The sequence below is a fragment of the Protobothrops mucrosquamatus genome, unplaced genomic scaffold (genome assembly GCF_001527695.2).
Source record: "Protobothrops mucrosquamatus isolate PMUCROS unplaced genomic scaffold, P.Mucros_1.0 scaffold345, whole genome shotgun sequence".
Classification (NCBI taxonomy): domain Eukaryota; kingdom Metazoa; phylum Chordata; class Lepidosauria; order Squamata; family Viperidae; genus Protobothrops; species Protobothrops mucrosquamatus.
The window spans coordinates 291,469-318,861 of record NW_015386682.1 but is presented as its reverse complement, the minus strand read 5'-3'; the positions used below and the strand labels follow the sequence as shown (position 1 = coordinate 318,861).

At 35.8% G+C, this 27,393-nt stretch overlaps 1 protein-coding gene across 1 annotated transcript; it reads left to right on the top strand.

Annotated features, from left to right (window-relative positions):
• On the top strand, nucleotides 1-25,752 carry ACTR2 (actin related protein 2). Its single transcript, XM_015815507.2, has 9 exons — nucleotides 1-170; nucleotides 4,172-4,282; nucleotides 9,635-9,850; nucleotides 14,821-14,893; nucleotides 16,157-16,293; nucleotides 17,345-17,494; nucleotides 22,231-22,376; nucleotides 23,253-23,385; nucleotides 24,602-25,752. Exons 1-9 carry the CDS (start codon nucleotides 123-125, stop codon nucleotides 24,770-24,772), a joined length of 1,185 nt encoding a protein of 394 aa, XP_015670993.1. The 5' UTR covers nucleotides 1-122; the 3' UTR covers nucleotides 24,773-25,752.
• The last annotated feature ends 1,641 nt before the right edge of the window (nucleotides 25,753-27,393 follow it).

Genomic DNA, 27,393 nt, shown 5'->3' with positions numbered 1-27,393 from the left:
TCCTTTTGCTTCCCTTCCGGGCTGCGAGAACTAGCGAAGGCCTGGTGGAGCTGCGGGCGGGGACGGGGCATTCGCTGTCATTCAGTTCAGTCATTCTCTCGGTCGGCGGCGGAGGAAGGAAGATGGACGCGCTCGGCAGGAAAGTAGTCGTCTGCGACAACGGCACCGGGGTGAGCAAAGAGGGCTGGGCTTTTCGGGGATGGCCGGTTTTGGTAGAAGGTGGGTGGGGAGACCCTCGTGGGCCTGGCTGCAGCAGCAGCAGCCGCAACAAACAAAATATACCCTCCTGGCCGGAGGGAAGTTGGGCTGCGCCTTCTCAAGGAAGCTGCGGCTCTTTTAGGGCGCTGGCAGGAAAACCCGCTTCCTTTCCGTAGAAAAGACGTTTCCCTCCAAAAGGCTCGGGGCTCCCGGCTTCTCATTCCCGTCCTGCAGCCCAGAAGATGCGGGGGCGCCTTCGGTTTCGTCCTGTTCCCTCTGGCCAGCCCAGGGACGGGAAGGCTGGAGGGCGATTCGTTCGCTCTCCCTCCTTTTCTATTATTTTGCCGTCAGCCGGTTATTAAGCTACTACACATTTCAGCCAGTTAGCTCTGCCTCTAACTTCGCCGTTGCGCCTTTCCTTCCTGCTACTCAACCCCGAGCAGAACGATTTCCTGTATGTGGGGTATGGTTTAATCTTTCTCGTTCATTCAAATGGACTGGGGTTTTTTGTTTTTTGTTTTTTTTTGGTTATGCACCGGAAGTCGCAACAGTCCTGCATTGCTAGGACTTGGCTTGGGGAAAAGAAGAAAAAAAGTGTTGCATGACGCTTCTTCGCCCCACCTCCAAATTTTATAGGCAGTTACCCAAGCGAAGTTTCCTTGAGTGCGATTTTCAGGGCTTTTTATTTGAAGCAATGAACGGTCCAAAGACAAGGAAAGTACCAAGAGTCTCTTTTAAAAGTATGCTAAAAAAAGGGACTTTAAACACATATGCAAATGCTCTATAAATAAAGAAGTAGCACATTGAAGTAACCTTCACTTCAGAGGTCGAGTTGATTTTTATCTTATGTACTTCCTTCAACCTTGCCAAGCAGAGTAGCTATTTTCTAGTACATACAGTTTTGTCACATGTCCAGAATATGAATGTTTGCTACTGATAATCAGAACTTCTGTTGAACCAGGATTGTTTCTTTAATTCTTCTTGTAGCACATGTTGCTTTCACATTATATTAGCTATCTGATCTTGTGTCCTTTGCTTTTGCTGAAACCCTCCTATTAGATTGGAAATGTAAAGGTTTTCTTCATTCTTAAAAAAAAAATCAGCATAGTCTTTAAAAAAAAGTTTTCATTGTTTTTATATCAAATACATTTATTGTGATTTTGTTAATTTGAGATGATTCTAATGTCATTGAGAGAAGCTGGGACTGTATGAATATTTTATGGTTTTGCTTTGCATATAAGAGAAATAGGATTACTCAACATTGATATAAATATTTATGAAAGCTAGATGCATTTTGTTTAATAAATTAGTAAATTTGATTAATAAATAGGTACCAATTGAAAAAATCAGACTTAATAGGTTGAAATTAATATTTAATATTTCTGGTTTTGAATGTTTTAAAGTTTGTGTCAGTCAAACTTGCCTAATATTGCACAAACACAGAATAATGGGTCAAGTTTGAAGACCCCTGGTCTAAATAAATGTTAGTTTATCATTTCTCTCAGGAGAAACTACCATGAATTATTACTCTTTAATAGTTAGTGCTTAACACTAGCTATAATTATTTTTAACAGAGTAATTGTATCACCTTTAATACTTGATAATTTACCAAGAAAGGAGACAGACTGAAAGTGTAAACATAGATTTTTTCTAAAACGTTATAAAAGATTTGTAAAGAATTTTATTTTTATTTCATTCTATTTAGGTTTCATCCTTTATTTAAACAACAGTTTATTTTTGCGTCACCTTGTGTGAGTGTGCTCTAGCTTACTACCGTACTACCACTATCTTGCAATTTAGTTGTGTCTGATTATTGGTTGGATGCTGTAATCATTTCGGTAAAGGCCAGCACATTAACAATAAATCTTAAAAAGATGCTCTGGATTAATGGTTCCCAGACATAATATGGCAAGGGTGTGGGTGACTTTTCTTCAGTGGTTTCTGTATCGGGTAAGGTCACAACTGATATACTAGCCAAAGCTGAATAAAGAACAACTAGCCATGGCCTTTGCCTGCTCCTATAGCAGCCTGCTGTGTCTGAGGAAACAGAACCCCAATCAAGGGTCAAATATTGTGTAGACTGAGATGGTATAGTACTGGAATCAGTAACTTTTGAATTAACAGCTATTCCATCTTACTTTGGTTTCTCCCTGTTCAGATCCTGATCAGGTGGGGACATCTGAATTTTCCATAAAATGAATATAGAACTGATTGAATAATTTTTTCCCCAAAATATGTATTACTAGCCTTATCTGATGTGTTCAGTGGCATACTGAAAGGCTCCCTTTTAGGATCCACATTGTTCAATTGCATTATAAATCAATTGGATAAGAAGTGAAAAATACATTTGAGGATGACATAAACTTGGAGAAGGATAGCAGATATCTAGGAAAACAATACAGGTGGTCCTCAACCTATAACCACAATTGAGCCCAAAATTTATATTGCTAAGTAGGACAGTTAAGTGAGTTTTGCCTCATTTTATGAACTTTCTCGCCACAATTGTTAAGTGAATCACTAAGTAACATGGTTGTTAAGTGAATCTGGTTTCCCCATTGACTTTGCTTGTCAGAAGGTCACAAAAGGTAATCACATGAGCCTAGGACACTGCAGCACTCTTAGATATGAGCCAGTTGCCAAGCCTCCGAATTTTGATCACATGACCATGGAGATGCTGCAATGGTCGTAAGTGTGAAAAACAGTCATAAGTGACATCATTCAATGCCGTTTGAATGGTCACTAATTGAGTGATTATAAGTCAAGGACTACTTGTATGTAAATTTAGGAGTTGTGAAGGTGGATCAAGGGGCAGAAATTAGCTAGATGAGCTTTATTTTATTTACTTGGGCTTCTGTACTATCAGCCCCTTGAGATAGCTAGGTTAAGAAGTAAATATCACAAGGACTATTAGAACTCTATAGGGAAGAATGTTAAATAAAAATACGAATCTTGCAATGTGGAGTTCTTGATGCTCTCTGAGCTTGTCTGTTTGCTTGCAGATGATTACCAACTAGGTAATATCAGTGTGAGTCTTGAAATCATGAATCTAGAAAGCTGCCAGGGTTTATTTCTGCCTCCTATGTGCCGCATAGAATAAAAGCAGGGTTAGTTTAAACCTTTTTTTCAGCTCACACCTTTCCCAAGGCTGAAATATTATTTTGTATCTCTTTTACAGTACCTACTAAAGATTCTTGCATTTTTTTTCACCAACATTATCTGTGCCTTGCTGTACATAGACATTCAGTTGGGACAAATACAAAATCCTATATTTGTGTAGGAAAAGTCAAGTATACATTGTGGAGGAAACTATACTAGAGAGTAGTACATACAGACTTGGTATCTTGTGAGTTACAAGATAACATAAGTCAACACCAGGATGCAGCAGCCAGAAAGAAAAAGAAGGGAAGAGAAGGGAAAGGAAGGAAGAAAAAAGAAGAAGAAAAGAAAGTCATTCCTACATTGCATCAGCAGAAGAGTAGAGCCATTTCTCATTGAGCGACTACCTCGTTTAGCAACTGTTTGCAAATTCAATGATAATTGATAATGCCAGGATTGTTAATGACATAAAATATCTGGTGTGTTAATCTGTGTAAATTTTGCAAATTAAGGAGGCTTGTCTTTAAGCCTCTTTGTATATCTTAACTTTTTCATGATAGCCAAGATTTGCAGATTTTTACTCTTGTCTCCATATCACATATATAGTGTCTTTTATTGGGATAAATTTAAAATCTAGAGAAATTTAATTATAGTTTAGATAATGGCTTGGGTATATTTAACCAGGTATAGCCTTTAGAATGTGTATCTGTGTTTTCATAATTTCAGCTATTTCCTGTGAAACAAAACAATATGAGTGCAGAAGAGGTTGCTTTCAAAAGTTATTAAATGATACATCTAGTGATCTTTAAAGTGTTTGGTAAAATTATAGAATAACATATCTGGAAACTAACGTGAAGGATGTTTTTTTCCTTTATAGTTTGTGAAATGTGGATATGCAGGATCCAATTTTCCAGAACATATCTTCCCTGCGTTGGTTGGAAGACCAATTATTCGTTCAACTGCCAAAGTGGGAAACATTGAAATCAAGGTAATACTTAAGAAACTTGATTCCTTGCATGGTAATTTGGGGTGTTTTTCTCTTCCTCAGAATAATTGCTTCTGAGACATTATGTGATGATCAAATAACTCAGCAAAGTTATTAGTTTGCAAAAAGAATTAGCACATTGATATAAAAAAATAGGATGTGGCATTTTTTTCTCTGGGTGTTTCTTCTAACACAGGTGTGTCAAACTGCCAGCCCACGGGCCAGTTTCATCATACCGGAGCCGTGCCCACCCCATTGCCGGCAATGGCAAAAAAGCTCCGATACATTGCGCGGCATCACGTGACGTCGCAAGTTTGACATGTCTGTTCTAACAACTTGTTATTTTACTTGCGTGAAAGAGAAGAAAAATCCCCTGGTATTGTTTGTTTATCTACCCTCATGAAATCTTTTACCAATATTAGCTCCCTCACTTTTCTTCATAAGGTATACGCTGAACTCCATTCCTATGAATTAAATACATGGAATGTATTCTGCTTTAAAGCTAAAGAAAGATATAATATGGCAATGCAAAAACCTCATATTCCTCTTACAAGAGAATTAGAGTTAATCATAACTGAAATGGCTGATAAGCCTAAATAAATAAATACATAAATGCAATCTAGGTTCTGTAGCCTCTTCCAATTTGTTCTGTGAGAGACAAGTCAATAAGAGAATATCTCACTTTCTAATTGTTAGCCTTGACCAGCAGAGTATTCCATAGAGACAAGAAATTAGCTGATTTGATAGATTTATAGATTGAAGCAATATACTGTACAATCGATTGGGGTTTTTTTTTTTTTCCTTCTCCAAGCTTCTCTTGACTTTTGTGCTCTGTATCTGTCTCCATATAAGGCTGTGGTTTTGTTCTGGGCTAAAAAATTGTTTTTGCTTCTCTACAACACCAGGAGAAACGTTTGTATGTTATCTTTGTTCTTCCATGTTCGGACCCTCTACCATGCAGAATTCATTTATTTTGTGGTAGGTAATATATTCCTCCTCCAGCAGAGCTTCCTGATAGCTGCTTTATTTTATTGGATGCATTCTCCCCATAGTCGTTCCCTAAAATAACATTTAAAAAAATGGTTTTGTCTTACTATCAAGATGTACGGGTGAAGGGAGCATGTTGAAATCTCCCCAGCAAGTATAGTGAAGGTGCTGTATTCAGATTGCAAAACTCAGACTGTTAAGGTGTGGTGGGGGGACTCTGAGCAAGACAAGCGTATAATCTGAGAGAAGGGGAAATAACTATTTGTTTAAAAGGAGGCTATGGTGAAACGTATTGCAACATTGAATCTGCAGTGCTTGATTTTTAAAGGCTGCCTTTCAGCTAGCATAGGAGTAGGCAACCTTGCCTCTTTTATGACTCGTGGACTTCAACTCCCAGAATTCCTGAGCCAGCCATGCTGGCTCAGGAATTCTGGGAGTTGAAGTCCATGAGTCATAAAAGAGGCAAGGTTGCCTACCCCTGCTTAGCACATGGGTGCCTGATGGAGATAGATAACAGGCAATTTGAGTCTATCTATATTTATGTCAGAAGCACCTACCAAGCTAATTAAAGGGTGCTTCTACTGTAGGTTAAAAATTTTTGCTGGTGACAACACTGTTGCCCAGAGGGAGGCTTCCTTCATGTCCCCTAGCCATTTGAGTGCATAAACAGTCAAATCTGGAATTCCTCTCGCATTCTAAAACAGGATAATACTAAGGCCATTCTTAGCCATTGGGGATGGTATCTTAAAAATTGCTATTTAATTAATTAGGTGGGTTTCTGGCCAGTTTATATCCTAATAGTGTAGCCATTGCAATCCTATGCTTTTGATAGAACAAAAAAAGAAAACATGGTGACACTTTTTTCTTTTTGTAATAAATAATTTGTCCCACTCGCTTACTATTTAGGAGCTTGTGTACTCTTCCTGTCTGGTATGCTATTTTGGGTGTAAATGTGTGTTCTTTCTCCTATTTTGGCTACTTTATAGCATCTTAGAGACAGTGTAATGTACAGTTCCCATTTCTGCTCATCCCCCAAATAGGCAAAGTGGGTTTGGAAATAACCCCCCCCCCCGACAAACACAGAGAAGCAAGGATGTTCAATGTTTTGACTACCTTACAAACTACAAGCGCAATTAATTAGTATTTTTTAAAAGGAGTCTTACCACTTTCTAACTACTATGCATGGCGGTTCTGAGAGTGCAGCAGATTAGATTAGGACTGCCAGATGTAGGTTTCTTATAAGTATTTCCAAAGATAGATGATGAAAATAGTTAAGCAAAAGATTGTCAGCAAAGAAATTGTGGCAGCACAATCCAACTGGGTTTTTTACATCATGGAGTTTTTATTATTTAGGATTAAATAATCACTAGGCTTAATAAATTTGTTTTAAGACTGAAGGTGTTAACATAGATAATGTTTAAGAGGCTGTTAAAGTTTACAAAGATTGCAAAGATTAAAATCTCATTTATCTCACTTTAATTAAACATTCGCTCCTGAAAACGATCTAAGTAAATTTTATAGCAATTGTAAGTGCTAAAGTTTGTATATTAGTGAAACGTCACGTTAATTAGGCACCTTGCTTATTAGCAGTCTCAGCAAATGAGTGTGTGCTGTACTTGGCTGGTGAATTATGTTGTGAGTAGAATATCCTTTGGAATCTTAACATCTAACTAACAGTTTTGTAAATGCTAGTTTCTTATTTGCTTGTCTGTCAAAATATGTTCATGTTTACAATCTTAGAGCAATCAAGATATTGAACATGTTAAATTTATTGCTAGTTCCTGGGGAAGGATATAGATAGATTTACTTGGTTATGATTGAATTTCATTGAGATTAACATGGGGGAAGGTTTATTCTTAGCAAATTTGCTGATACAGGAGGATATCTGCAGAGCATTTTTGATAAAACCATCAGCCACTGTGTGCATGGAAATAACCTTTTCTTGGAGCTATTTTTGTGTTACGTTTTAGTTTGGGTTCTTTTAACGGTAGCCTTTCTGTCACTTATCTTAAAGTATGCTATATTCAAAGCATTTCCACCTATCTCTGCATCTGTTTTTCTGCTTTGTTTCTGTTATGTATACTTGAAATAATTTGGATAAAGGTTTCACCAGGGCCTCTTCTGATTCTCTTGCTTCTGCCTTTTCTTCATCTTTCTTGACCTGTTGAAGTAGAATAACAAAAAGATGGTAAGTGAGGCGCCCCTTGCTATCATCCACTCTTTTGCTTCATGGGGCTTGTAGCCTTTCTCTCTCTCTCTCTCTTTCTTTCTTTCTCTTTGTGTGCTTTTTTCCCCTTTGTCCTGTATTATTTTTATGTTTTGAATACATTCCTATTTTAATCTTTCTTCATCATTTTGATTTGGTAGCTAGTACATCCAATTCTTGTAGATATTTGTAGTTAACTGCAAATGCAAGACATCTACAGGTCTGTATGTGTTTAGTACCTATGCTAGAAACCACTTATTGAACTCGACAGAAATGAAACATACGGAAAATACCCACACATTACTTGCTGTATGGGCAAGACCTATTCTGTGGGATCATTCGAACAAGTAGGATAGTTCACACATAGAAACTGCCTTTTTTTTCTTCATAAAGCCTTCTATTGTAATTTTCATGCCTCTGGATCATATCCAAGTTTCACATTAGTGAAATAGTTATATTTATTCATAAATGAATTTATTAGTGCAATGGCAATCAAAGATTTGTCCCTTAAAGCAAAGCTAAAATAATTACGGAAATATGCATCTGTATAAAAACAAAAGAAGACACGCATGTACTTTTCTACAAAGTCCTATTTTCAAAGATGAAAGAAATTCTTACAACAGGATGAGAAAAGCACTTGGTTTATATGTGTGAATCTACCCTAAGTATGTTCTGTATTGTTATGTTCCCACATAGGTGATTCTTTCTTACACCTTTTTAAACTGAATGGACAATTCAGTAAAGTTTTTTCATGCTTCTGAAATTTAGTTTTAAGCAAATCATCTCTGAAGCATGCACTAAAAGCTGGTGTAAGTGAACGAGTGTTGTATATGGTTAAACATTAATATTTTAAAGCAGTGTTATAGAACTAGTGTAGTGATGATGAAATTTTTGAGTCCAATCCAGATTATTTCTGAAACATAAACAATTTTGCTTGGATTCATGAATGATTTTTGACAGGCTGTTTAATTACAACTACAATTTTTGATCTATTATAGGGTGAACTGTCTTGAATTAGAAAAGGGCTGTATTCACATTTTTACAATAAATAAACTGTTGCAGTTCTATTAAAAAAATTAATTTGGCTTTACAGCCCTAAGAAAACTACATTGCTGAAAGCTAATTGACAATTCTGTATATCGTTAGTTTTTAGGATTACCACAATGATTCAGACATTGTGCTGTTTAGTCACTGAATGCTAGTTCTTTTTTTTTGTTAGAAGATACTTAATATCTGCTTCCATTTATGGGGAATATTAACTTCAAAACCTGAAGTCAAATTTAATGGTTCCTTATGAAATATATTTATTTTTAATATATTAATTAGGATAATGATGGGATGGGACAAAAACTTAAAAATAATCTTGTATTCATGTGTTGTTAAAACAGCCAATGGAGCTTCATCATTATTTTATAGAACAAAGTATTGTGTAATTTTTATGATAATGATAGGACTCCTGAATCATTTGAAAGTATTTAAACTAAGACTTAGAAGTGAAGTTCATATTTTTGTGCAGGAGAACAGTAACCCAGGTTTGGAATAAATGGCTCTCAGATATCAATTTTTTACTGTAGACTAATATAAAACATCCATTTTTTTCTAATCAGTGTGAAATTTGCAGTCCCTTATTTGCTTTTGCTACTTGTTCTCTATGCTTATGCAGCACTCGTTATTACCATTTAGTAATGTTTACAGAAACATGAAACATGCATGGAAATTTTTTTCTGCTAAATTCACCTATTCTTCTTGTGTAGAATTTCAAGATCTTATGTATATATTTATGATAAAGTAACGCTGAAGGTAGCAAAATCTACAATCCCTAATACACCTGAGGCTTCAACAGTAGTTGGTATATAATGTTAACATTATTTAAAATCAGTCTCAGGTGACATAAACTTACCTGCATGAAAATGAATCAAATCCGTGAACTGTATATGGACATAACTATTTAAAAAGTGGTGGTTGTATTTTTTTCATTATTAATGCCTTTTTATGCTTTTCAATTGAGTATATAAATCAATTTCTCCCCCTCAAATGTCGTATCATAAAGGATAACTAGAAAAGCCATTTCATTTTATGGGAGGGTTCTTTTTAAAAAACATATATTCCAATAAAAGTTTATAGAAAATAACAATTTATTAGTATCCATTTGCAAATTGTAGGATCTTATGGTTGGGGATGAAGCAAGTGAGTTGAGATCAATGCTGGAAGTCAATTACCCCATGGAGAATGGCATTGTCCGAAATTGGGATGATATGAAACATCTTTGGGATTACACCTTTGGACCAGAAAAACTCAACATCGATACAAAAAACTGTAAAATACTTCTTACAGAACCTCCTATGAATCCAACAAAGAACAGAGAAAAGATTGTGGAGGTAAGTGCCCTTTAAAAAAAAAAATAATTCTATCCAACCTAGAATTAGTTTTTCTTAAGGGAAAACAGCATTTCTTAATTTACTCATTCTTCAGGATAACTTTTATTTAGTTTTAATGAATAAGAGTCAAGCTGACATTTTATCAAAGGTCAGATTAGATCTATATTCAGAAATTATTTAAAAAGCAGTACTGTAGAAGTGAAGTTCTATAGAATGCTTTTTCAATGAAGTTATGCATATTTTTGTCTAAAATAAAATCACATACTTGCAAATATTTTTAATAATTCTGTTAAAAATATGATAAACTTCCTTGTTTAAAAAAAAAAAAGAATTTGAAAGAAAAGTACATCAAATGTAATAGGCTTACTTCCAAATAGAGCAATTTTTTATGATCTGATGTTCCACTCAAAAACTGGAAGTTGAATAGTCTGGCTCAGTTGAGAATTTGGCCTGAGATTCTTACTAATTCTTACTTAGAGGAGAAGATCCTATCAACAAATGAAATGTCCTATTGTTGCTAAATTTATATTATATAGGTGAATTGTAATAGTTTTTGTTAATGCAGTGAATGTGGAAAAATCACAGGTTGGAGGTCTAGCTTAGGGCAATGACACATTTTTACATATGGTGTATAAATATATCCTCAGGATCACATAACACATATTGTGGTTTCACAATTAAATGGCATATGGCAGTGATGGCGAACCTTTTAGAGACCAAGTGCCCAAACTGCAACCCAAAACCCACTTATGCATCGTCGGGTGCCGGGTGGGTGTGGCCCATTGGGTGGGTGTGGCTGCGGTGGTAACGGCAGACTGGGTGGGAGTTCAATCAATCAATTACAACTTTGCAAGATTTTTTTTCCTCTGAGAAGTTGAAATTGACTGATTGATTGAACCTTTTTTTTTTTTTTTGCACACAACGGCGGAGGCCTAAATCGAAAAGGTTTTATAAAAACCAGCTGAAGGCCTAGGATTGAGGCGATGGTGTGCGTGCCCACACAGAGGGCTCTGAGTGCCGCCTCTGGCACCCGTGCCATAGGTTCGCCACCACTGGCATATGGTAATGTAATCTGGGTAGTAAATTAAACATATTAAATTTGCAGTAATTTTTTTTATCTTTATTGATTCTGGTTTCCATATATTTGTTGAGGACTAAGAGGTTTGTTGGAAAACAGTACAATTTCACTTTAATTACTCATTTTACAGCATGTCAGAAAATAGTCATGCTTGAGATTTATCAAGTCTAGGACTTGATTACAAATTGACAATAGTTTCTGAATTTGGAGCTCAGAGGGAAATGGATTTTACTGATAAAGTTGAAGAGAGAAAAACTTCTAAAAGATCTTTATAACCAGAACTAATAAAATTATTAACTTGATAAAATAATCTCATTAGCAGAACAAAATGAAGTTTAACTTCTTCCTTCTGAAATTGTTACCGTGTACCCTTTCCAGTTAATGGTCAGGAAAAGATTTCAAGGTTGAATGCACGGGTTGAATGCTGCATGGGAGGAGGAGAAAGCCCAATTGGGTGATTATATTTTTGCTTGTTTGATCTTGGATTTTGAGCAATATCCTGTATTGCTTAAATGAAATGAGGAATTCAGAGTAAATACTTAAGCACTGAATAACATTTTGATGAATGTTGTACTCCTGCATCAGTACTCAGGCTGCTACATTTTGTGCCACCTTTTAAATACTTTATGAATGCACCTCTTATTAGTGGAGCAAGAAACAAAAAATGGCTGCTGAATCTGGATCTATTTATGGTCCAATTTGTCCTTGCCTGATGGTATAAATACCTCATTTACAAATTGGAATTGTGTCATAATATATTGTATATGTGGTGTAAACCATTTTATTAAAGAACAGTTTTGGTGGGAATACATAAAACTGACTGAATTCTCAGAACTTAAATAAATTTAAAAACTGCTTAAAGATATACAGTATCTCTCCCCCTCTGTTTATATCCCACCTATCCTTGAAGAGCTCAAGTGGTTTACATGGGAATTCATTTTCATTTTGTTCCCCTAGCAATCCTACTCTAACAAGTTGACCACTGCACCACTCTGGCTGTTTCTCCAGAAGAAGACTGTAGAGTTAGATCATTAGCTTGAGTAGCTCTGCATTAATTTTATCGAGAAAGTGACAAATGAAAATGCATCTTGCATCCATTCTTTTTTTCCCCTTGAGCAGAGCTAAAATAGCAGTGCCAGACAAACTAGACATAATTCAGTATTCTCTCTATAGTGAATCAAGATACTGTAGTGAAACCTAGACAAAGATTTAAAGCAAGCGTTCCTAAATTTTTAATACTGCAATCTCTTAACACGATAAATGAATTTGTGTGACACCCCTTCATGAATAAAACTAAATGATAAATAAACTTTAAAACTGCCCTAGTTGACAGATGGATGCATATATAGGTTTAGCCATCCTCCATACTCAAGTTAACTTATAGGCTTGCCTAGACAAAACAAGAACAAGTTCTGGGAGTGCTCTTGCTTTGCCTAAAGAAATAGTTGTAAATATATTTTGCAAATACCAAACTGGGTTCCATACTACAGTTTACAATAGGGGTAGTCAACCTTGGCTCTTTTATGACTCGTGGACTTCAACTCCCACAGCTGGCTCAGGAATTCTGGGAGTTGAAGTCCACGAGTCATAAAAGAGCCAAGGTTGACTACCCCTGGTTTACAAAGTCCTGGATTAAAACATTGAACATGGCTGAGGTAATTGCAGTTCAAGTCCACTCTCAGGTATGAAAACTTACTGGTTGACTTTAGGTTCATTTTCTCTGCTCAGTCTCAATCCTCATGTAAGCTGCCTTCAGTTCATGCAGAAAAGGTGGGTTATAAAGCTAGCAAATTAAATATTTACAAATGAATGATTTAATGGAGCTAAATATATTCCATTTTGAATCCACTGAGAATGTTAAAATCTTGTATGAAGTACTAAGAAGTTTATATGAAGTCTCTATTCGTACTGAAAGTAACTTCCAATAAAACCATCTGCCACAACAACTTTAGCAATCTGCAATTGTGACAGTTTTCCACAGAATTCTATGTGAGTGTGTGTATAATATATACACATTTTTGCTCCCTTATACATATTAACTGTCTTTCAATCACAGCCTAATTCTTATTACCACTTTTCTAAGTAAAATAAAATTAATTTATGGCATAAATCTCACAGGGTTTGGTACTTTCTCCTTTCTTGTTTAACATTTACATGAAGCTGTTGGGTGAGATCATCCGACACCGTGGGTTGCAGTATCATCAATGTGATTTCTGTGAATATTTATGATGAGTTTTGTATGCTTTTGTCTTTTATTGTTTTAAATGGATATATTGTTTGGTTGTTTTTATTGTTTTAACTTTGTAAGCTAAGAGATAGGCACCATATGAATTAGAATAATAAATAAATTAGAATATTAAAGAAATATATTTATTTCTATGACTCTAACTGATAAATACCTTCTGTATTACCATATCATCTTGTTACGTTATTGAATAATTTTAATATTTGCATTAGATTATTTACTAATTTTAATTAAAAGGCAAGTACATGTATAGTCCATTAAACTACAACTCTTAGTTAGCATTGGCTGTATCTTTCATATTTAAACTTTTTTAAAAGCAAACACTTTGAAACATGTATAGTCCATTAAACTACAAACTCTTAGCATTGGCTGTAACTTTCATATATAATTTTTTTTGGGAGATACCAACATTTGCAGCCAAATTAGTGAAACAGGGAGGTATCCAAAATTTTCTTGGTAGTCGAGCTGTGTGCGCATGTGAGTGCACACTGGCCCACCGCTCATGCAAGTTGAGTTGTACTTGCACACGCGCACCGGCCCACCACTCGCACAGCCCAGGTCTCCTCTCTCTCTCTCCCCCCCAGCCAGGCCTCTAAGCTGCAAAAGTTGGGGACTGCTGTTCTAGACAATAAATGGAGGACTTAATTCATAATAACAATTACTAAACATTTTAATTGCTCCTTGTTTTTTTCCTAGATGATCAAATTTCACCTACAGGTAGTCCCTGACTTATACATCCATTTTTTAAGTGACTGTTCAAAGTTACAACAGCCCTGAAATAAGTGACTTATGACCGTTTTTCACACCTATGGCAGTTGCAGCTCCCTGTGGTCACGTGATTAAAATTTGGACACTTAGCAAATGGCCTGTATTTACGATTATTGCAGTGTCCTGGGGTCATGTGATCACCTTTTGTGACTGTCTGACACGCAAAGTCAATGTTAAGCCAGGTTTACTTAACAACCATGTACTAACTTAACAGTTGTAATGATTCACTTTCAAGAAAGATGGAAAATGGGGCAAAACTCATTCAACAACTATCCTGCTTAGCAATAGAAATTTTGGCCTCAATTGTGGCTATAAGTCGAGGACTACCTATATTGCCAACAAGGTTGCTAATTTTTTAACAATAGCCATAATGTGTAAAAATCATCTGGTGCTTCCCTTATGCTATTATTGCTTGAGGATTTTTTGCATCATTTTATTATATTGTTAATTTATACTGCTGTTTTATATCAGATGTATTTTTATATTGTCTTTTAAATATTTTAAAATATTGGTAATGGACTGTAAATAAACAAAAACATAATAGGTCTAATTTTGGGCAAAATAAAATTTTAGATTATATACTCAATAGTAGTTTTGGCACAGTAATAAGTAAATGAGGAAGAGAATGGCAGAAACTATTTAAGGAAGTTTTCACTTTTCTGTTTGAGTAATAAAACTCACTTCCTGCGAAACTAGGTATTAATTCATATTGCACTTCTCAAACACAATTATGCTTTTTCTTATGTTGCTTTTAAGAAAAAAGAGTTTACACAGCAACGTATGTTTCATATTGTTTAGGAAATACTTGTAATCATCTTCCATATTTCATAGCTATGTAATTTTCAGTTTTGCAGACAAAAGGCATTTTTTATCTTTCAGGTGATGTTTGAAACATACCAGTTTTCTGGGGTTTATGTAGCCATTCAAGCAGTTCTTACTCTATATGCACAAGGTGAGAATAAGTTTTACTTTGAATTATATGTTCATAAAGAAATATATTTGAACCAAATCCAAATTAACAAAAATTCCTTAAACTAGACAGCCTTTCTGATAGTATTTTTGTCTAAGGATATTATTTTGCTTAATAAATTTAAAGTGTAAATCCAAATGCATTATTGTATAAATTCATCTGTGTTTTTTTAATTACTTCATTATGATTTTAGTTGCTGTTTTTATTGTTTCTGCTGTTATAATTTTTGTTTTTATGAGTATTTGAAGTTCTGTTATTGGGTTGTTTTAAGATATACTTCGTAAAATATTAAGATCTATATATGTAAATAGAAAGTATTTGAAAAATATTTTAGCATTGTGCTTTGTTCCACAGAAGGGAACAAAGTGCAGCACAGTGAGAAAACACATTAGAACAATAAGGTAGTAAACTCAGAACCAGATGGTATTACATGCTTAAAAGCTTAAGCAAATAAAAATCTAGTTTAAAAAAACCTTTCCTTTCTAGTTTAGTCAGCTATAAACAGAATTTTTCTTGTCTGGACTGAATGTGATTTTACTGCCTTGCATCCATTTTATTACTGATTCCGAACATTAATTCATCATTTCCATCACTTCACCTGAATCTAACAAGAACTATAGCTCAGTCCAATTAATGTTCTATTGGCATCTTGCAGATGTTAACATTGAAGCCTGAGAGACAAAATAACATCCCAAGTATTTTTAGGAAAAACAACAGCTGCACATTATAATGTTCTGTATGGAAAAACATCTGTGAACATACCACATTTTTAGAATTGGTTGTGCCAGTAGAAGTGGCACCTGTGAGAATTTTATGAGATATGGGACAGGTATTACAATTGGTTAGAATTGAGGAATAAAAAAGTATGAGAAGTAAGGTAAATAAGTGTAAATAAATGTAAGAGATATAGGACATAGTATTGTTAAGGAAAAAGAAAAATGTACTTTGTATTTTGTTTTTTGTAAAGAGAAAAAGAAAAAAGAAATTTAAAAATAAAATAAAATAAAGTATCCTGTATTACAGATGATTTTTTTTCCCAGCAGAATGTTGTAACTAACATACTTTTATAGCTAAAATACCACTAATAATTCTAAGAAAATTATCTGTCACTTTCAGCAAACCTAAGTGATCAGTGTGGAAGACCAAGGTAGTATATGTTTGAAATCAGATTGAAATGGTCTCGTGAGGGTTTTTGTTTTTCTTATTTTTCTTTTGTTTTATTTTCCGTTTGCTATTTTTCTTCAGGTTTGCTAACTGGTGTTGTTGTGGATTCTGGAGATGGTGTTACTCACATCTGTCCAGTCTATGAAGGCTTTTCTCTTCCTCATCTCACCAGGAGACTGGATATTGCTGGCAGAGATATTACCAGATATCTCATCAAAGTAAGTTGGAGTTGTTAAATTTGAAAAAAAATATATTACCAGTAGGTAGGTCTTTAGCTCATTTTTTTCACAAGCTTATAATGGGGAAGACCAGAAAACCACCCAATGGGATATTTCTAGCAAAAGTGTAATATTATTCCGAAGGAAGGAATGAGCACTGAGCATTTATTCAGAATACTAGAACATGTTTACTTGTCTAAGGCTTGCTGAATTCCAAGCTACTCTTGCCACTTTGAAGTGATTTATGGCAATATTTTCATTATGTAAATGAAAAATTATCTTACAAAATAGTGTAGCAGCAATGAAGAAATAAGTGAAATTATTTCCAGTTTAGAGGTTTTAGCCATGATAAGCTATTCAAGGAACAGTACTTTTATTATCAGTAAAAGCTGGAGTTTGGGTATCACTAGATTTTTAGAGCAAGGCCTCCTTGCAATGTCTTGAGCAGGGGTCCCCAACCCCCGGTCCATGGATCAGCACCGGGCCGCAGCATGCCAGCAACAGGGCCGCACAAAAAGCAAATCCCCATACGTGAGATGAAGGCAGCACACAAAACCACACACCCCATGAACCTCTTGATGGAACCGGTCCCTGGTGCCCAAAAGGTTGGGGACCTCTAGTCTTGAAGAGCCAGTTGTCTGTTGCAGGAGGCATTTATTATTTGTTTGTTTGCTTATCTGGAGAGAAGGCATTCACAGAGATACATGTGAGGTCCCAATCATTTTGGGTTTTAAAACTGGGTCAAGCAAATAAGTTGTGATAAGTGCACCTTATGTGCAAGAAAGAGTCTATGGACACTTTTTAAGAATGGGTATATCTGTATATTGAAGTATTGGGTAGATCAGCTTGCATGTTTTCTGTTAATGGCTGATGAAAAACTCAAGTAATAGGTTTGAGTTCAAAATAAAATATGAGCAGCTATCAATCAAGATGCAATGTATCTTTGTCATTTTGCTATAAATGATAAAAATTATCACTTTTGTATAAAAAAATGTCTCAATCTGAAAGCCTTATTTCAGGTCCACCATTAACTGTCTTACTTCTGTACTAGCTACTTTTACTACGAGGATATGCCTTCAATCATTCTGCTGATTTTGAGACTGTTCGCATGATTAAAGAAAAGCTCTGCTATGTGGGTTACAATATTGAACAGGAGCAGAAATTGGCCTTGGAAACTACTGTGTTAGTTGAGTCCTACACGGTGAGTAACTCTGTGCATTTGCAATTTTCCATTATAATACAAAAGTAGACAGCCTGTTATTTTTCAACTCTAATAAACCCTAGTTGATATGGCAAGGGATTACATGGATGGGTACTTTAAGACATCTGGAGCCCCTGTTAAAACAGTTCAGACATTAATGGTATGTTAAGAGTAAGCAGAATAATGGTACAAAAGATCATACAAAAACTGGAGATTTTTGGAATGCTTCTTTAGACAAAAATGGAGCGGGAGAAAAAAAAAACAAGTCCAAAAATTGGATGAGATGATTCAGCTACTAAGTTTGCCATCCAGAATTGCCCTCAAAGTAGACATTATAAGTTGAATGTTATCAATGGTAATTAGAATTATTGGTATTAAGCTATAACAGTGTTCAGAAAGATAACGTTTGTTCCCCCATTCTTATTAGTTCTTCAAGTTGATTGCTTTAACGGATAGCAAATACAAAAATATGAATGTGTTTGTTTGTTACTTTTCTACCCTTAAACATTAATCGGATTGGCTACATCATGGTATGACAGCTATGGCCATGCTCAATTAAATTTTATGAGTTTTAATATATATATTTACTTTATTGAAAAATTATAGGTAGTTGCTAGTAATAAAAGGTAATTACTGCCTTAGGAAAGCAAATACCTACATAAAGCAGTCATTGTCCATCATTACTAGCAACCAGTATATTTTAAATAATAATAACAACAATAACATGATGATGGTGATGATGATGATGATGATGATGATAGTAGTAGTAGTAGTAGTAGTAGTAGTAGTAGTAGTAGTAGTAGTCGTAGTATTTATTTAGTAGAATTATAGAATTGAAAAGGAATTGCTAGTCATCTAGTCCAATCCTCTGTCCAGGGCAAGAATTCTCATCTCCAACAATGTCTCTCCAACCTCCAGCAATGAAGCACCCACAACTACAGAAAGCAGGATGTCGTGATGCTTAATAGGTCTTATAGTCAGGAAATTCTTCCTTATATCAAGTTTAGACCTCCCTAAAGCTTCCATCCATTGGTTCTTGCTCTACACTCAACACTTATATTCTAAGCTGCCAGTATCACTATATTAGTGAGATGGGTAGCATAGAATTCCAATAAATAATAGAAAGTATATTTATGGAGAATAAATTCACTCTCTCTTCCTTGTGATAGCCCTTCAAATATTTAAAAACTGCTATTATGATACCTTTGCTTTCTCTTTTTTAGGCTAAAAGGTACCCAGTCTTTTTAAAGGTTCTTCATAAAATTGAATTTCCAGACCCCTTAGCACAGGGGTGTCAAACTCAATTTCATTGATGGCCGCATCAGCATTGCGATTGCCCTTGGGGTGGGTGGGTGGGTGGGTGTGGCCAGGGTGGGTGCGGCCTACTGGGTGGGCATGGCCAGCTCTACATCGTTCGCGTCAAGGGTGCCTATGGGGGCCTGGGCAGGAGTGGGACAGATCTGAGGGTCTCTAGCAGAAGGGGGTAGGATCGGGGCAAGTGCCAAGGCATGGTGCATTTCGTCATTCCTCACAAAGGGTGACACCTCCCAGCATGCACCCAGGGGGCGGGGCCGATGCGGCAGGGGCTGGTTCCTCGCTGTTTCTTGTGGAGCTAAGACTGAATGTGTTTCAGCATAGATGGCCACCACAAAATTGTACCTTGGCTCCCGGCTGGCCAGGGCCAAGGCAGCGGAGGCCGTTCCCTCACTGTTTCCAGGATGGCTTCGTGGGCCGCATCCGGGCCCCGGGCCTTGTGTTTGACATGTCTGCCTTAGCATCTTACACGTTTCTTTTTCCTGTTTTTCGGTGTCTTTGTGTAGAGTGTCTGATGGTTTCAACACTATATTTCTGTTGATGCAGCACATTGCTGGTTAATGCTTAACTTGTGGTCTGTCAAGATGCACATTGTTCTTTCAAGTATTATTGCTAAGCCACTAGTACCTGCACCTGCTTTTCTTGTTCAATCTGTTAAGACCTTTTTAAACCTTGAGTATGTTTTCTATAGTGTTAGCAATTCCTCCTCATCCCTTGTAGACATAGGCAAATTTCTATCCTCTCCTCTAAGTCATTTATGAAAATCGCCCAGGGGCCCAGCAGTGCCATGGTGGTCACACCCTCTGCCCATGCCCCGCAGCATCAACTGTGCGCGCCGGGGCGTGAGGGCGGAATCTTGTCCCTGCTGCCCAGCTGCCATGTGCTTGGCTGTGCTGCTCCACACGGGCCGCACCCAGGGGTGACTCTCCTCTGGGGGGGCTGCTAGTGAGGAGGAGGCCGCGGGGGGGAGGCCCCTAACCCAACCAAGCAGATGAAATAGACGAACCTTTTGCTAATCAGTTAGCTAAGGTGTGCAGGAAGCAAGAACAGATAGTAATGGGGGAACTTTAACTACCCTGATATCAAATGGAAGACAAACTCTGCAGCAAGTGGGGAGAGCAAACAGGTTCCTGGTGAGCCTAGCTGACAACTTTTACATCCAAAAGGTAAAGAAGGGAATTGGAGGTTCAGCTACACTGGACTAAATTCTCATTAATAATAGGAATGAAATGATAGAAGGGGTTGAAGTTGTGGAAACTTTAGGGGAGACTAACCATGTCTTACTGGAATTCAATATATGCTGGCACAAGTAATTGAACAAAATAAAACTAGTGACTTAGAGTTTTAGAGAGTTGACTTCAACAAACTAAGAGTTTAGGAAGGATTCCATGGATGGAAATCCTAAAAGATGATTGGGAAACTCTGAAATGATATTATAAAAGCTCAATCTAACACAATACCACAGAAAAAAGAAAACAAAAGACACCAGACAAAATCAGTAGGAAGAACTTTGACTAACTGAGAAATAATGACAAGTATAAAAAATGGAAAGAGGAATACATAACTAAAACAGAATATCAGCAAATAGCCCGAATCAGCAAGGAATGGAATCAGGAAAGCTAAGGCTCAGAAAGAATTAAGACTTGCAACAATTACAAAAATAATTTTTAAAAAAGTTTCTTTTTTATGAGAAACAAGAAAAAAATAAAGGAAATAATTAGTCCACTAATGGGAGAAGATGGCAAGGAGATGACGGTAGCAGAGAGAAAGCAGAACTGCTTAATTCATTCTTTGCATCTGTCTTCACACAAAAGGAAAAAAAATACTTCAACTTATCAGAAGTCTAGGAGACAGAACAGGAATGCAAGTCAAAATAGGCAAAGCATTGGTAAGAGGACACCTATCCACTCTAGATGAATTTAGATCTTCAGGACGAGATGGATTGCATCCCAGGGTTCTGAAGGAGCTGGCAGACATGAGCTCGGAAACACTGAACAAAATCTTCAATTGCTTCTGGAGCATGGGGGACCTACCAGAGGACTGGAACAGAGCTGATCTAATTCCAATCTTCAAAAAGGGGGAAAAGATGGATTTAGGAAACTATATACATCAATTAGCCTGACAACAGTATCTGAGAAAATCCTGTGAAAGATAATCAAATAAGCGGATTTGTGAGCACCTAGAAACAAGCATGGTGATTACTAGAAGCCAGTATGGATTTGTTAAAACAGATAATACTTTATTGCCTTCTTTGACACAGTGAAAGATTATTAAAGAGAAATCCAATCTAGAACAAAGGAGAGATTTCCTGACAGAACAATCAGTGGAATGGCTTGCCTCCAGAAATTGAAGGTGCTCCATCACTGGAGGTTTTTAAGAGAAGATTGGATAACCATTTTTCCAGAATGGTATAAGGTCTGGACTAGAAGATCTCCAAGGTCCTTTCCAACCTTGATGTTCTATGTTCTAAATTAATGGTCCTAATCACATCTTATAATTTCTTAGGTTAACTTTATGCTATATGAAGAAGTTCTTCCCTTTGTCTTTCTTAAGTCTTCTGGTCAGCTTATCTTCATATTCATATTCTCTATATTGTGTGCAGTTTGATTGCATTGTAAAGAGTACCAAACTTTATATTCTTTTCTAGAAGGGAAGGAGGTTTTTGAACCTCCTGTTAATTTTGTCCATCCTCTTCTGTACTTTTTCCAGCTATCTATATAAAATATATAGATAAGGAAGCCTTATCTATATGTTCGGTATAATGGTTAACTTACCAGGCTGGAAACCAAGAGACAATGAATTCTAGCCCTGCCTTAGGCTCAAAGGCATCTGTGTGATCTTGGGCCAGCCATGCACTCTCAGCTCTAGGAAGCAGGCAATGGCAAACCACTTCTATAACATATACACAGAATATATGTGTATGTTTGCAAGTTGGGAATAAGTGAAATAGTACCAACAGTGAGAATGACTTTTGACAGTGACAATTAACACTACAGAGGGCAGGGCAGGTATCTTGCATAAGCTATTTGTTAATGTATTTTTTTTTTAAATTGAATTAGTCTAAGATTTGATTATATAAATCAGTAAAGAAAAGACTGAAGTCGGAAATGTTCTTTTTTTTCTTCAACTTTTAAAATGTTATTAGCAAACAGGAAGAGGTTCCAGTAATGAAAGATGTATTTTTGTTTTAATTGTTATTAAACATTTTTAATGTTTTCTTTAAAAAATAGTTATGGCATTTATAACTATTTATAAAACTATTGATAACTATTTATAAAAATAGTTATGGCATTGTAGCAAAGGAAGCACGGTCCAAGTTATACAGCTAGTAAGAGAGAAATTTCCCCAGCAAGCTTTTGACCTAGTTTAGTCTAGGAGAAATAGTGATAACAGGGCTACTTCAGACTGTCTCTATTTTACAGCTCCCAGATGGCAGAATTATTAAAGTTGGAGGGGAGCGATTTGAGGCACCTGAGGCCCTGTTCCAGCCTCACTTAATCAATGTGGAAGGAGTTGGTGTTGCTGAGCTGCTGTTCAACACCATCCAAGCTGCTGATATTGATACCAGGTATGAGTTGGATGTTGGTAGTTCTTATACTATATCACAGTTTAAAAAAAAAAAAAAAAAAAAAACCACACACGCACAGGAATCATTTAATGGGAGAAAAGACATGTCCTGATTTGTAGCTCTACTTGGATGTGGAAATTCTTTAAAAAGAAAAATGTTCACGGATTATAAGAAAATGGTAGTATGTGTGGTATTTGTCATTGTTACAGAGAGGATATTGAAATGGAGAGGATATGGCTATTATAGCATTTGCATGCTTTTTCGTGGATTATCTTTCTTTTTGTGGAAGCTCAATATTCGATTTAACTAGTGAGGTGGAAGTGCTTTCTGCTAAAGCTGAAGGAGGTAGGTAGGTATGGGAGCAAAAGGCAGTGCAAGCCACAGATATTTGAGCAGTAGCCTTGTGAAAATAAATCTGTCAACCATAAGTGGTGACATGCTAGGAGCCAGAATAACACCCAGCCTTACAATCCAGGTCAATCCTGGAACCAGATTAATTTCTCTAGCAAGTTAAAACAACAGAGATGAATAGTGAGCATAGACATCAGTCGATACCAGCTGCAGGAACTCTGCAGCCAAAGCCCATATTGTCTGTTAAATCTGAGGTCCATTAAATTGAGGGTTTATTGTATATGTACTGCATGCCGAGTATGTTGAAGGCCCCAGTGCTTGACTACATTAACATTCATGGTAATAGTTTTACTCAACAGCCATATATATTTCTGTTGTTTTTATGATGTATATCACCCATATCACTTGTTGACATGGGTGTGTGTGTGGTACAGAAATCAAATAAATTAAATAACTATATTGTATATACCTTGATGTACCGGAATTTATACAAAAATCTTGATGAGGTATCTGTTCTGTCTCTAGATCTGAATTTTATAAGCACATTGTATTATCTGGGGGTTCCACAATGTACCCTGGCCTACCATCTCGCCTAGAACGTGAACTGAAGCAGCTTTATCTGGAACGAGTTCTGAAAGGTGATGTGGAAAAACTTTCAGTAAGTACTCGCCCATCAAATAATTATTGATTACAGCATACATAAGGTGGTCACTAGAGGGAGCAAGATGGTCACTAATATAGCGGACAGCCTGAATTAAGTTTGTGAGTTTTGAATAAGTTAGTTTTGAATAGAGATTATTAAAATTCCACATCAGATAATTATGTACTATTAACTACTTTGGACTATACTAGATTTTGAAGATGATTTAATATGATCTTTAAATGCAACCACTTTATTAGAACTAATAGGTTTATTCTTTTCTCTTCATAGCATCATTTGACATTTTCATGAACCTTTTAACAGTTTATAGGACAGAATTGTGTGTCTTAAAATAACATTTCAATTTATTAACATTAATATTTTTCCTGTTGCCTTTAGGGACTGCTCAGAACATAAGCATGTTTCATTTTAGAAGAAACTATTTGTTATAATATTCTGTCACTTATAAAATCTACACAGTTAAAAAATACCTGTCATTTTACTTGCCATAACCTAGGCAGTATACTTTTACTTTATAGGACCTACTTTCATTTCTTTATTAGAACCTTGCATAGTTCCAGCCTTCTCACAGTTACTGAAGAAAATTGGAACCTGTTGCCTTTTGCACCCACAAATTGTGACATAAGGGATTGTTTTATTTAAAGAATAATTCCTGGGAAGAAGTGTTTATGTATCCAAAAGAGATAGATAGATGTAGATGTAGATATAGAAATGGATATATTTTGATCTATGTCCTTAATGTATTAAAACTTTAGATGAGATCCAGTTGTGGTCCATAACTGGGGAAACACAACCATCAAAGGAACAGATATCTTGCCCTTTCAATTCCCCACTTCTGTTTCCATGGGGTTGTGAAATCATCAAGAGTAGATTGGTGTTTAATATGTAGTGGACTTAATAGGTCCATTATATTTGTGTGAGGAGAACGTGCATATCGAGTACACACTGATCCAAGCGAATAAAAGTGGAAACAGCTTGAAACTCCACTTTGTCCCATAGCACTTAAACTACTTTGTAATTATAGTTCTGTAGTTTAACAATATTCTCTAAACTAAGGATGTTATATAAATGTTTTTTAATTAACATTTAAGAACATGAACTCATTACCCACTTACCCAAAAAGTATTTTAAACCTATCATCATCACCATTATATTTTGGAAATTTTGCCCCGCAAACTTCAGTTATATTGAGTATCTTTTTTTTTCCTGTAAGAAATTTAAGATTCGAATTGAAGATCCACCTCGTCGAAAGCACATGGTGTTCCTAGGTGGTGCAGTTCTTGCAGACATCATGAAGGACAAAGACAACTTCTGGATGACCAGACAAGAATATCAAGAGAAGGGAGTGCGTGTGCTTGAGAAACTTGGTGTGACTGTTCGATAAACTCAGAGGCTTTTCCCCATCACTGCTTTGTTGTTGTCATTCCTTTATTACCAATCATTGAAGTCATTCAGCTACACGAAATGGAAAGTCCTGCTACTATCCTTAGACTCAAAGGCTAGGTTTTGTTCTGCTCCTTTTTGTTAGATATTTGATAACATGTCTATATTTAACTACTTAATTGGACCACTTCTTTGCAAACAAAACAAGGGAAAAACCAGCCTGCTTACTGCATTGTTTCCTTCCCAGTATGCAGTTGGATAATTCCAATAAGCTTTTTTTCCTTTGCTTTATTGCTGTAATGCTATCAGCTTTTGTCCATAAGCTCATCATGGATCAAATATTTTTATTAGTATAAGGACTCAAGAAAACAGTAGTTCTTGACTATCATGTGATTGTAATGATTTATTTTTGATTCTTCTGCCTTCATCCTTATTTGCTGTTTAGTGACATTATTTCTTACATAGGAATTCTGAAATTAAGTCAAACTACCAGCATCCTTTTTTTAAAAAAAAATATTATCCCAGAATATTTTTAGGCTTAAGTACCATGATAAGTGGCTAGGATCAGATGAATCAGGCAGTACAAGTTAAGAAAAAAAAATCAATGTTATTCCTTTAAAAAGCCATTGATTTGCTTGGCTGTTGCTACAAATTAGTTACCCAAACCTCTTGCATTTTTCTCTTGGAAGTGTATTTTCCTACCCTGGGCAATAGGAAATCATTTTGTGTTCTTGAATACATATTATTAGATTCTTCTCCGCTCCCTTGTTGTTTTGGTACCATTTCTTCTTTCTTTGCTATTGGGCATAAAGGGTTGTGTTTTTTTTTAAATGGGCAACATTAGAATGTCATCTGGGACTGGATTTCCTGGATATTATCTATTATAAGTAATATGTTTTAAAAAAAAAAGTCTGTAAACTTGAATTATTGGTACATTACAAAAAAATTGAATTGTATTAAATTTTGAACACAGTAAAAAAAGCAGTGCCAAGTAATTCTTGTAAAAAAAAAGTTATATGACTGTTAAATGTTACTTAAAATCATCCACATATTTATATATGGAAATGTCCGCAGGTTATTAAAAAAAGAATTTTGAATTTGTGGCAGATGTGTGTGGGGGGGAAAAATCTCAGAATGTAGGCATTTCGTTTGTCTGGTAAATATTCAGCTCAATCTTGACCGGGAAGAAGAGAAATAAAGCAAGTATTTGAAATATTGTGTCATTTCAGGCAAACGTACCACAGAAAAATTATGGTGACTGTTATCACCCAGTGATTTGAGATCTATCATTAAACAAGAAATATAGTTGTTTCTCATAAAGCATTTCCTGGTCAATATATGATCCTTTTAACCATATATGCCTATAAAATACAAGCCTCTAAACATTTGGCTGGAGTAGCTTCAGGCAGCATAAACAGCAAATAGACAATTGAAGGAAACTATCTCATATGAAAAATAATGGCTCCAAATATTTATTTCTGCTAGTACTGTCCTTTTTTGATGCAGGAATGATAAACTTAATATATATAGCCTTAACATCTGTAAAGATACTTGTTACAAACAAGCATAAATCTGCAAATGTGCTCCACAGTGGATTAGGATCCAGGCCATGGCAGAGTAGTATTTTATAGTGGTTCCACTTGTCTGGTTTTCATTTTTGCTTACAAGCTTTTACTCTTTTTTTCTTGTATCTATTTTGCCAGCAATCCAAAGATAGAAATGTTTATTAACTGATCAGTGTAATTTCTAATAACATAGCACTAGAAGATAGCACAGTGAAATGGATAAAGGAGATTTTAAGTACTTTGCATGAAATATGCATGTTTAAATAAATATATTTAAAGAATGTGGAGGGAGCTCCCTTATAATAGGGCATGCTATTGAAATTAGACAGTAAGTCATCTTTTTAAAAAAACACATACCTTAAAAAGCATAAGCAGAAAAGTATATCAAGGTGTTAAAAAAAAAAGACAACCAACTTCAAAACACATTAATTGCATGACAACAAGCAAAAGACTATACCATAAACTAACACAATTGTCCTCCTAGCATGACAATTCAGAAGGCACTTTCCAAAAATTTGCCATGTGCAATATAAACTCTTCTGTGGATAGAGCTTTCAATCAGAAATGGGAAAAAGAGCTTTAGATTTAAGTGAAATAAATTACATCCAAAGCTTTCAGAAATAAATTTAAATAAAAAAACATTGGCAATTATTAATCTCTAAAATAATTGTATTCAGAAAACTGTTAAAAATTATATTGGATCATTTTTGTGTGTAACTCAAGACTGCAAATATCAGTGGCCTGTTCTACTGGGTTGTGGCCACAGACAATAAAGTACATAAGAATTCTAAAGATAAGGAGTCCCAACAAGAGCTAAGGGGGTGAAAAACAAGTCAACTGAGAACTGACTTTGATTTTCCCAGGATCTGTTAAAGGTGAATGAAGCTAATTGCATGCAAATTAACATGCATTCCCCCCCTCCAGCTCCACTCTGAGATATTTAGCCACTGATTTCTATTCTTGCCAAGATAAACAATTTTAAATAATACATGGCAAAGAATGGAGCATAGACTTTGTTATAAAATATATGGCCAAGCTTAGCAGTACTTAGCCTTTA